This window comes from Macaca nemestrina, chromosome 12, assembly GCF_043159975.1.
Source record: "Macaca nemestrina isolate mMacNem1 chromosome 12, mMacNem.hap1, whole genome shotgun sequence".
Classification (NCBI taxonomy): Eukaryota; Metazoa; Chordata; class Mammalia; order Primates; family Cercopithecidae; genus Macaca; species Macaca nemestrina.
Window position 1 is genome coordinate 107,344,178 of NC_092136.1, and position 12,689 is coordinate 107,356,866.

The window sequence follows — 12,689 nt, forward strand, 5'->3', positions numbered from 1 at the left end:
CACAAATCCCTACCCATAAGGAGCTTATGGGGTGCTACAGATTGAATGTCTGTGTGCCTCCAAAATGTATATGTTAAACCTTAACACCCAAGGTGATAATATTTGGAGGTAGGGGACTTTGGAAGGTGATTAGGTCATGAGGACAGAGTCCTCATGAATGGGATTAATTCCCTTATAAAGAGGCCCCAGGGAACGTGCTTGCCACTTCCACCACGTAATGACACAGCAATAAGATGGCTGTCTGTGAACCAGGATGTGGGACCTCACCAGACACTGAACCTGCTAGCACCTTGATCTTGGACTTCCCAGCCTCCAAAACTGGCTTCAATAAATTTCTGTTGCTGATAAGCCATCCAGTCTATGGAATTTTTTTATAGTAGCCCAAACTAAGACATGAAAGAAGAAAGACAAACAATGTAAATGTAAAGTAAAATGTATAATATGTCAGATGGTGATAAGGGGTACTAAAAAAATAAAGCAGAAAAAGGTACAGATCGTGTCTAGGGAGAAGTTAGGAAGCCCCCTTTTAAAGTTACCTACTAGGGTAATATTTGAGAATATATGTGAAGGAAGGAAGAGTAGACACAGGAAGAAACCCCCAGTCAAAGGGAAAAGCATATGAGGAGGATGCATACCAAGTGTGTTCTCCAGATTGTCAGACAGCCAGTGTGGCTAAGCTGAGAGGATGAGAGGAAGGCTGACAGCCAGTGAGGTGACACAAAGAATTGGGCCTGCAGGCCTCATAGGCGACAATAAGGATTCTGGCTTTGGTCTGAAAGCCAGATCTGACTAATGTTGACTTAAAGTCAAAAAGACCACTTGCTACTGCATAGAGAAAGGGCAAAGGAAAGAGGCAGAAAGACCCATTAGGAAACTATTACAGGAGTCCAGTAATAAATGATGACGACTTTAGCCAGGGTGGTAGAAATAAAGATTATGAAATGTGGTCAGAACAGGAATGTATTTTGAAATACAGCCAACAGAATTTAGAAATGGACAGTAAGGAGTGAGGGAAAGTAAAGGACTCAGTATTACTCCAAGGTCTAATGCAAGCAACTGGAGGATGAAAGTGACATTTACTAGAAAGAGGAAGACTATGGGAAGGTTAGTGTTAGCTAAAGGTAAAGGTGGAGATGGGTATTAGAATTTCACCTAAGTTTGAGATGTTTATTAGATATCCAAGTGCAAAAGTAGGTTGGATACATGCACTAGAATTGTAGGAGATATTTGGGTTAAAATGTGAATTTGCTAGTGGTCTAAAAACAGTAGTCATGAAATGAACAGAACATTTCAGACAAAGACATCGCTATTATAGCATTTTAAGAGAGTGTAAGCAAAAATTCTGAAAGTCTTCTGTAGTAGATTGCACAAATGCATCCAGTTATTCACTACTTCATATAACCCTTCACGATGTTACTCTGTAGCTCCTCCCATCAAGAGGTGGAGTTACAAACTGGCCTTATGACTCATGAAGGACATCACAGAACATGGTAGAAATGATGGTGGTCAGTTCCAAGTCTATGCCTCAAGAGGCCTTGTGTACTTCTGCTAATTCTGTTGGAATGAGCCTAGCTCCCATGTGAAGAAGCCTATGCTAGCCTACTGGAAGACAACAGACCATACAAAACAGAGTGATTTAAATGCTGTCTCAAGCCACTAAATTTTGGTGTAGTTTGTTTATGTATGAATGCTAGTATATCTCCTCTTCCCCCACTTAAAGGTATAAATGGAAGACTAGATAATTCTCAGGTCTGATGTATAAAGTCTTTACACTCCTGAGGTCTGAGATCCAGTAAGGGTAATACCCACTTCAGACAGCTTGCAGTTCCCAGAATGAACCATGTGGTTGTGCACCTCAGTGTCTTTGCTTGTGTTGTCCTGTACTTCCTAAATACTGCAATGTATCCTATTCCACCATTAAAATGTAGCACAAGACATACTTCTTCCAGAAAGCCTTCCTTGATAACCCCACAGTAACTTAAATATTCCTCCTTCGTGTTCTCATGACACTCCTGCATTTATATCACTGCATTAAAATTGATCTGGTTATGTCTGCCTGCTCCCCATAAAGCTGTAAGCAACTTGAGGAGGTTGTAGGCATATTTATATTTCTAGTACCTAGTACTAGAGGCTGACAAACACTAGATACTCAGTAAATACCTGGTAAATGAATGAATTACCTAGCAGTTTTTTTGTTTCTCTTTTTTTTTTTTTTTTTTTTTTTTGAGACGGAGTCTCGCTGTGTCGCCCAGGCTGGAGTGCAGTGGCGCGATCTCGGCTCACTGCAAGCTCCACCTCCCGGGTTCACGCCATTCTCCCGCCTCAGCCTCCGAGTAGCTGGGACTACAGGCGCCCGCCACCACGACCGGCTAGTTTTTTGTATTTTTAGTAGAGACGGGGTTTCACCATGTTAGCCAGGATGGTCTCGATCTCCTGACCTCGTGATCCACCCACCTCGGCCTCCCAAAGTGCTGGGATTACAGGCTTGAGCCACCGCGCCCGGCCTTTTGTTTCTTTTTCTAAATCAAATTAAAAGTAGATGACTAGAATCAGGCAAAAATATTAAAGAATGAACATAACTCTTATTTAAGTTATAACCATGTCGTTTATGTGAAAGTTGGGAAAGGAACTTAGAAAAATAAATATAAGTAATTAGTTAAGATGGATTTTTAAAAATTATTTAATTTTGAATGGGATTTTGACATTTATCTTTTTGTTAAGTATAAAGGAAAAGAGAAGAAAAAGATAAGAAAATAAATCAAAAGCAGCCAGAATGGACACTGATTAATTAACCACCTCAACAACCTAAAGATATTAATGACAAGGGGTATATGTATGTACGTGTAAGTGTACAATAAACAACATAAATAGGTATATGTATGTTTCCCAAACTATTCGTTCCTGAAACTAGCATTCATTCATTCATTCACTGTCTTCTACTTTTCTCACTGACTCCACTCCTGCCTTCTTTCTGCTCCGTCAATGCCAAGCTCATTTTCTCCTCAGGGTTTTTCACTGACGGTCCTTCCTGAAACATTATCCATTCTTATCTTCATGTTACTTGTCCTTCCCATTTTATGCATCTTTACTAAAGTTCCTCAGAGAAGCCTTCCAGACTACCTTGTGAAAAAAATACCCCCATCATTTTCTCCCATTTCTTCACTTTACTTGCTTTATGACGATTAATTATTTCAAATCAGGGCAATTATTACTTTATTTACTGCCTTATTTCCCCAGGCATAAGGTCCAAAAGTCTATCCGATTCTCAACTTTTCCCCAGTGACTAATTAGGGTATGGCATATATTAGGTATACAAAAATTATTTTTTTAATAATATTAGATAAGAATTAAATTATAATAGAATTAAATCAGTAAGTGTTTATTGGAATGAATTACTATTATGTACTACCACCAGGGCTAGATGCTTGGTATACAATGGAGACCAAAGTTACCTCTGTCTTCACGGAGCTTAAAAATTATTAGGGGAAAGACCCAATAAACAAGTAAAACAAACAAAATAATAAACTTCTTCAAGTTATTCTATGAAGAAACAAAAAAGTTCTATGAGAATGTAAGCAAAGGATAATAAATACTTCTTACCTTAACACCTATTGCAACAATAAGATGCTTGGGAAATTGAGAGCTGTCAAAACAATACAGACATTTTTCCATTTGTGCAGCAAGACTCCGATGTTCAGCAATAGCCTTTTTCCGTTGGTTCTCTTCCTCTTCACCAAGACGTTCTCTCTCAGCTGCTTTGGAGACAAACATGTCATCCAGGGTGTAATAGTCTCCATCTGTTTTTCCCATAAACTGAAAAACCAAAATAACAGTAACAGGGAGTATAAGGTAGTGATTAGGATTTTACTGTACTGTAGTATCCTAAATCTGTATCTGTAAGTTCTATGATAAAACTCTTACATTTAAAGGAAAAGAAAAAACATGATTGATACTTGTTTGATCTTCTAGAGTCAATCTATCATCATCATCACCACAGCTAAAGTTTACTGAATACTTACTATATACAATTCTGTATGACTTGTTCATGTGGGGACCATTAGCATTTTCAACTAATAGATGAGGAAACTGAATCACAGAGATGTTAAAACTGTAACTTTAAAAATTCACGTATACACTATATAGAATGTGAAACTTTTTTTTTTTTTAACCACATCTCCAGGTACCTTCTCCATACCTCCCCTAACATGAACTATGGACAGACTGAGGCTTTCAAAATACAAAAACACAAATATGCAAATTTTATTTCCTTATTTTATGTGCCTCCTTAGGTACTTAGAGAGTTCTATACTGTGTACAGAATGAAGTTCAAACTCTTGAACTTGAAAGCCAACTAAATCATACATACAAAAAGTCATGATGGTTTAAAGCTTAGATTCCACAGTCAAAATGACCATGGTAAAGTTCTAAGTCCTGTATGTATAACCTTGAACATATTATTTAATTTCTCTGTGCTCGCTCTATGCCTTATTTCCTCATTTTACAATGGTTATAACAATACTGCCTGAGTATCCCTTATCCAAAATGCTTGGGACCAGAAGAGTTTTAGACTTCCAATTTTTTCTGATTTTGGAATATTTGCATATATATATAATAGGGTATCATGGGGATGGGACGTAAGTCTAAAATGAAGTTCATTTATGTTTCCTATGTACTTTAAATGCATAGCCGTAAGGTAACTGTATATAATATTTTTAATATTTTTGTGCATGAAACAAAGTTCATGTATATTGAACTATCAGAAAGCAAAGATGTCATTATCTCAGCCATCCATAAGGAATTACAGCACATTTACATTTATGTATACCTGCTACATTGGCACATGATTGCACAGTTATTCTGTCCTTGGCATCCTTATTTCCTGACAGGCTGTCTCATCAGTTGTAGTAAGTGTCTTCCTGGGTCAACCCATGAGGTTTAATTCTACTAATTTTTCAACACTATTGTAAGAGTTAGCTGTCACTTCCATCAAATAAACTTCCTCCGTCTTGCAAGCCCCTCCAATGTGTACTTGTACTGCTGTCCATCTCAGGATGACTACACTGTAACATACTCATTAACTTGTCTTTTTTTTTTCCATTACACTGCGTTCTACTAAGTGTAAGAGAAGTACTAAAGTACTAAGTATAATGTAAATTACTCAGTGTAATGGAAGTATTAAAGCACTAAGTATTAAAAACAGAACAGGCCAGGCACCGTGGCTCACACCTGTAATCCCAGCACTTTGGGCGGCTGAGGTGGGTGGATCATGAAGTCCAGGAGTTCGAAACCAGCCTGACCAACAAGGTGAAATCCTGTCTTTACTAAAAATACAAAAGTAGCTGGGTGTGGTGGTGCATGCCTATAATCCCAGCTACTCAGGAGGCTGAGGCAGGAGAATCGTTTGAACCAGGGAGGTGGAGGCTGCAGTGAGCCAAGATCGCACCATTGCACTCTAGACTAGGCAACAAGAGTGAAACTCCATCTCAAAAAACAAACAAACAAACACAACAACAAAAAAACAAAACTACGTGTTATCATCAAACATAAAGCAATAGCAAGATGCTTGGATCTTAGCATTTTAAATGATTTGAAGATGGAGCAGTTCTATACATGTCAAACAAAGTAGATTTCATAGCATACAGTATTATGAATGATAAAGGGTCACCTGATAAAGGAGTCATAACATCAAGAGGATACATTCTGTAGATTATGTAAGTTGGAAAGAAAAATTTTAAGAGGACATAACAATCCAAAAGTTTATATACCTAATAACAGAGCTTCAAAATGTGTAAGAACAAACTTGACAGAACTGCCAAATAGATAAATTCCAACTGTAATCACGATTTTAAATACTTCAGTCTCTGTAATTGGTAGCACAAACAGAAAAGCAATAGCTACGTAGAAGACTCGAACACACTATCAACCAACTTGACTTAATTGACATTAACAGAAATTTCAGACAACAGCAGCAAAACATACGTTCTTCTCTTGTGTACATGGAACATCAACCAAGACAGATGACATTCTGGGTCATAACACAAGTCTCAATAAATTTAAAAAGATTCTAGTAACTTAAAGTATGTTCTCTGAACACAATGGAATAAAAATCAGTAACAGAAATATCTTTGGAAAACTGCCACATACTTGGTATTGTGCACTCCTAAATGACCCATGAATCAACAACAACAACAAAAAAAAGAAAATGAGAAATGACTTTAAACAGCAGTAAAACAAAAATACCACATATCAGAATTTGCTGCTGCTGCTAAAAGCAGAATTTAGAGGGAAATTATAGCATTAAACATCTGTATTAAAAGACAAGAAAGGTCTCAAATCAATGATGCCAACTGCAACCTTAAGAAACTAGAAAAAGAAGAAAAAATAAAACCCAATGTAAATAGAAGAAAATTTCTTTAACACCATTACTGATAGAATCAGATAAAAAGATTACTACCAAGGCATTTCTTAGAGCACACTGACTTCCTTGTTTCTACTAGCAATTTATTTTTTTCTTCCACAATATTCCCCATATTAATCCTTGTATACTTCTTGACTTTTCCAGGTTTGTCTATTTATGTAAACTGCATTGCCTTACAAATTATTATTTTAAATTTATTTTAACTTTATATCTTCATCTAAACCATAATTCATTACATTCTAAAAAATATCAGAACTGGTCACTAGTCATTTTCATGAAATAGTGTCCTACTACATGCTAGATATTAATCCTAATACAAATATTTCTGCAACACAGAAATTTTTATTTTCACTTGACAGATTAAAAACTGAGGCTAGGCCAGGCACAGTGGCTCACGCCTATAATCCTAGCATTTTGGGAAGTGGAGGCGGGTGGATTACCCGAGGTCGGGAGTTCGAAACCAACCTGACCAACTTGGGGAAACCCCGTCTCTACTAAAAATACAAAAATTAGCCAGGCGTGGTGGCACATGCCTGTAATCCCAGCTACTCGGGAGGCTGAGACAGGAGAATCATTTGAACCCGGGAGGCAGAGGTTGCCGTGGGCCGAGATCATGCTAGCCTGGGCAACAAGAGCGAAACTCCGTCTCAAAAAAAAAACAAAACTAAAAACTGAGGCTAACAGAAACTAAGTAACTTAATCAATATCACACCGCTATTAAAGGACAGAACCAGGAATTGAAACCAGTTGGTCTGACTACAAAACTGCAGAGTGTCTGGCATATAAGTGAGGCTTTCTCCCTTAAGAAATCAATGTTTGAAACACAGAAAGGGTATATTGTGAATACAGTCTATGAAGCAGAATAAAGAGCTACAAGAAAACTTATTTCATCTAGAATAAACATACCAAATCAAGTTAAGGTGCTTATCAGTGGGAACGCAGATATCTAGTAGTTATTTATCTTACCCAAAATATATTAACAGGAGCACATTTATACATATATAACTGTGCCTTCATATGATATAGCCCATTGTGTTTTTGGAAAGTTCATAAATGATCAGAGAACACATTCAAAACAAATAAGTCAAATATTTTATACATGGAAGATGGTATTTCTACCCTTAAATCTAGTTTTCATGGATGTTGCCAAACCTCCTTGATTTATTTATAGTGTTTGAACTGAAAATGATAGTCTTGCCAATTAAGTCTGACTGATTCTTCAATACAACTGAAATATGGTCCCCACTGATCCAGGAACAATTAATTCCCTCCTCCTACAGCCTCAAATGATTTGCATTTTTATTCATTATCTTTTCTTTGGGCTTTGATACAAAATAGTTTTAATTTATCAATCATATATACCTCTTCTATGACCTCCAGCCTACTGTATTCTTGTTATTTGACAGTAACAATCAACATTTTTTAACAGACTGGTAAAAGATAGTGGAGAATGTACTAAGCGTAAGATGGAAAAAGTGAACAAAACTGCTGGATGAAAGGAGATAAAGAAAGAAAAGAGGAGCATGAAAATATGCCTCTTCATCATTCAGACAGAATCCTTTAAAAAGCTGATTATATTATACAAAATCAATTTGGCACACCATAAACGCAAACTAAATGACGGTGAGTTAGCCATTTCACACTCATTAGGATGGCTAGAATCAAATAGTCAGATAATAACAAGTGTTGTGAAGGATGTGGTAAAATCAGAACCCTCATACACTGCTGATGGGAATGTAAGATAGTGTAGCTGCTTTGGAAAACAGTCTGGTAGTTCGTCAAAAATTCAACATAGATTAATTAATAAAATATTAAACATACAGCTTACGACAGAGGTGCCCAATCATTTGGTTTCTGTGGGCCGCACTGGAAGAAGAACCATCTTGGGCCCCACATAAAATACACTAACACTACCAATACCTGATGAGCTAGAAAAAAAAAAATCTCAAAAAGCTCATAATATTTTAAGAAAGTTTACAAATTTATGTTGGACTGCATTCAAAGTCGTCCTGGGCCACATGTGGCCCACAAGCCATGGATTGGACAAGGTTGAGTTACCACATGACAAAGAAATTCCACTGCTAGATATATACACCCAAGGAAAACGAAAATACATGCCCACACAAAAAACTGTACATGAATCTTCACAGCAGCATTATTCATAATACCCAAAAGGTGGAAACACTCTAAATGTCCATCAAGTGATGAATGGATAAACAAAATGTGGTACGCACAATGCAGTATTATTTGGCCATAAAAAGAATGAAGTACTGATACTTGTTACAACACGGATGATCTATAAAAATATTATGCTAAGTGAAAAAAGTCAGTCATTTAAAAAAACACTATTCTATGATTCCATTCATATGAAACGTTGAGAACAGGAAAATCTATAGACAAAATAGATTAGTGGCTGCTTAGGGCTTAAGGAGGAAGAGTTGAAAGGATTCGCTAACTTTAATCTGTATTCTTTCACTGTAATCAACTTTAACCATGAGAGTAACAGCTTTTAGTCAATTCTGTGAGTCCTTCCAGTAAAATATTGACCCCAAGAGTGGCCTTAGGGGCCTCTGAACTTGCAGTTGGTGTCAGGAGTAAAGGTGGTCTTGAGGACTCCCCAACATCATGTTTGGCTGGATGCTCAGGGACTTAGAACACAAATAGAGAACTGATGACAAGGAGGTCTGGGGAAGAGGTATGCAAACAGATACAGAGTGCAAGGATACTTATATCCCACATGACAATACTTATGCCATTAGCTACTTCTACCATTGTCTCAAAGCCTGTGAACAAAACAGCCATGCACAGATAAAAGTTACACATGAGCTTACCACATGAGCTTCAACTCACCAAAGTCAACTGGGCTACATCAGCAATACCCAGTCTGCCAACAGAGACCAACACTGAGCCCCTGATATGATAACTGTCCCTCTGGCAGCAAGGTGAATACAACAGACCGCTTCCATCCTAGAAGAGGCAGTGCTTTCTTCTTACTGGAATAGATACTTTGGATATGGATTTGCCTTCCTGGCGTGTCACGCTTCTGCCAAAACCCCCATCATTCTTAAGTACTTGGCTGGACAAAACAGTGAACTGTCCTTTTGAAGGTGTATTTACAAGAACCAGCCAGGTGACCATCCCTTGTAGGGCTGGGTTATGTCTTCCAGGATACAGTATATGCTCTAAGTAGCATCCAAACAATGATGATCCACAACTAGGATCCACATGTCGGGAAATCTTAGGGAAAAAATAGGAGTGACTATTACCCTTTGGGATAAGCTAGCAAAATTTTTGCTTCCCATTCCTGTGACTTTAGACTCTACTGGTCTAGAGGTTTTAGTTTCAAACAGAGAAATACAGGGCCAGGCACAGTGGTTCACGCCTGTAATCCCAGCACTTTGGGAGGCCAACGTAGGAGGTGGGAAGATTCCTTGAACCCAGGAGTTCAAGACCAGCCTGGGCAACATGGCAGAACCTCATCTACATTTTAAAAAGAAAAAAAAAAAAAAGGAGAAATGCTTCCACCAAGGGACACAACAATGACTCACTGAACTTGAAGTTGAGACTGCTACTTGGCTACTTTGACTCCTCACTCCATTGAATGAAAAGGCATCGTATTGGCTGAAGCGACTGATCCTTTCAAGGGCAAATTGGATTGGACTACACAACGGAGGTAAGAGGAAATATGTCTGGAACGTAGGAGATCCTCAAGGGTGCCTCTTAGTATTCTCCTGTTGCATACAGAGATTGTGTATAGTGATGAAGTCAGGGCATTTAAAGTATCCATCACTCAAATAATGTACATTGCACCCATTAAGCAATTTCTCATCATGTCCTCCTCCCACCCCCTTATTCTTCTGAGTCTCTATTTCCTATTATTCCATACTCTACGTCCATGTGTATACATTATTTAGCTCCCACTTACAAGTGAGAACATGTGATATTTGTCTTTCTGTGCCTGACTTGTTTCACTTAAGATAATGGCTTCCAGATTCATTTATGTTGCAGCAAAAACAAAACAACAACAACAAAAAAAACACAAAAAACATGATTTCATTCTCTCTTATGGCTGAATAGTATTCCATTGTGTATATATACCACACTTTCTTTATCCAATCGTCCACTGATAGACACAGGTTGATTCCATTCTCTTTGCTCTTGTGAACGCTGCTGCAATAGACATACAAGTGTGGGTTTTGTTTTGTTTTGTTTTGTTTTTTGAGACAGAGTCTCGCTCTGTTGCCCAGGCTGCAGTGCAGTGGCCGGATCTCAGCTCACTGCAAGCTCTGCCTCCCGGGTTTACGCCATTCTCCTGCCTCAGCCTCCCGAGTAGCTGGGACTACAGGCGCCCGCCACCATGCCCGGCTAGTATTTTTTTTTTTTTTTTTTTTTGTATTTTTTAGTAGAGACGGGGTTTCACCATGTTAGCCAGAATGGTCTCGATCTCCTGACCTCGGGATCCGCCCGTCTCGGCCTCCCAAAGTGCTGGGATTACAGGCTTGAGCCACCGCGCCCGGCCTAGTGTGGGTATTTTTTTATAATGATTTATTTCCTTTTGAGTAGGTGCCTAGTAATGGGATTGCTGAAACAAATGATAGTTCTACTTTTAGTTCTTTGAGAAATCTCCACACCATCTTCCATAGAGGTTGTACCAATTTACATTCCCCTCAACAGGGCAGAAGAGTTCCCTTATCTCCACATCCTCACAAGCATCTGTTATTTTTTTTATTTTATTTTTAATAGTAGCCATTCTGGCTGGGGTAAGAAAATATATCATTGTGGTTTTAATGTCCATTTTTCAGATGATTAGTGATGTTTAACATTTTTTCATTTACCTGTTGATCATTTGCACATCCTCTTTTGAAAGATATCTATTCATATCCTTTGCCCATTTTTTAATGGGATTATTTGTTGTTGTTGCTGAATTGAGTTCTTTGTATATTCTTGCATATTAGACCCTTGACAAATGCATATTTTGCAAATTCTCACACTGTACAGATTGTCTGTTTACTATGTTTATTATATCTTTTGCTGCACAGAAGCTTTTTAGTTTAATTTACTGCCATCTGTCTTTGTTTTTATTGCTCAGGCTTTTGAGGTCTTAGTAATGAACTCTTTGTCTAGATCAATGTCTAGAAGAGTTTTCCCTAGGTTTTCTTCTAGGGATTTTATAGTTTCAGGTCTTACATTTAAGTCTTTAATCCATCTTAAGTTGATTTTTGTGTATGTTGAGAGATATAGGTCTAGTTTCATACTTATTCTGCATAGGGCAAACCAATTTTCCCAGCACCATTTACTGAAAAGGGTACCCTTTCCCCAGTGTATGTTCTTGTCAACTTTGTCAAAGATCAGTTGACTGTAAATATGTGGCTTTATTTCTGTATTTCCTGTTCTGTTCCACTGATCTGTATGTCTATTTTTTTATGTCAGTACCATGCTGTTTTGGCTACCATAGCCTTTTTAGTATAATTTGAAGTCACGTAATCAGATGCCTGCAGCTTTGCAGCTTTGGGTTTTTTTGTTTGTTTTTGCTTAGGATTTCTTTGGCTATTAAGGCTCCTTTTTGGTTCCATATGAATTTTAAGACTGTTTGTTCTAATTCTGTAAAAAACTCTGTTGGTATGTTGATAGAGATTACAATCAACCTGTAGATTACTCTGCCCAGTACGGTAATTTTAGTGATATTAAGTCTTCTGATCCATGAGCATGGGATGTTTTTCCATTTATTTGTGTCATCAACAATTTCTTTCACAGGTGCTTTATAGTTTTCCTTGTAGAGATCTTTCACCTCCTTGGTTAAATATATTCCTAGGTATTATTTTTTATAGCTATTGTAAATGAGATTGCCTTCTTGACTTCATTCTCAGCTACACTGTTATCAATGTATAGAAATACTACTGATTTTTGTCCACTGATTTTGTATCCTGAAAATTTAGTGAATTTTTTTAAACAAATGAAAATGCAAATACAGCATACCTAAACCTGTGAGATACAGCAAGAGCAATGCTAAGAGAGAATTTTATAGCATTAAATGCCTACGTCAACAAAGTAGAAAAATAACAAATGAATAATAACCTATACCTCAATAAACTAGAAAAGCAAGAAGAAACCAACCTGAAATTAGCAGAAGAAAAGAGAGATCAGGGCAGAATAAATTGAGATACCTCCCCCAAAAATACCAAAGATCAATAAAATAAAAAGTTGACTCCGAAAAGATAAACAAGATTGATAAACTGCTAGCTAAATTACCCAAGAGATAAGATCCAAACAA

General features: G+C 37.5%; 1 protein-coding gene across 1 annotated transcript in view; it reads right to left on the reverse strand.

The window, feature by feature from the left end:
- Window positions 1–12,689, reverse strand: part of LOC105493667 (CWF19 like cell cycle control factor 2) — a 126,237-nt gene that overhangs the window by 31,188 nt on the left and 82,360 nt on the right. Inside the window, exon 13 of the mRNA XM_071075527.1 lies at window positions 3,601–3,813. Within this exon, the coding sequence (XP_070931628.1) occupies window positions 3,601–3,813 (213 nt within the window). The remainder of the gene's footprint in view (window positions 1–3,600; window positions 3,814–12,689) is intronic.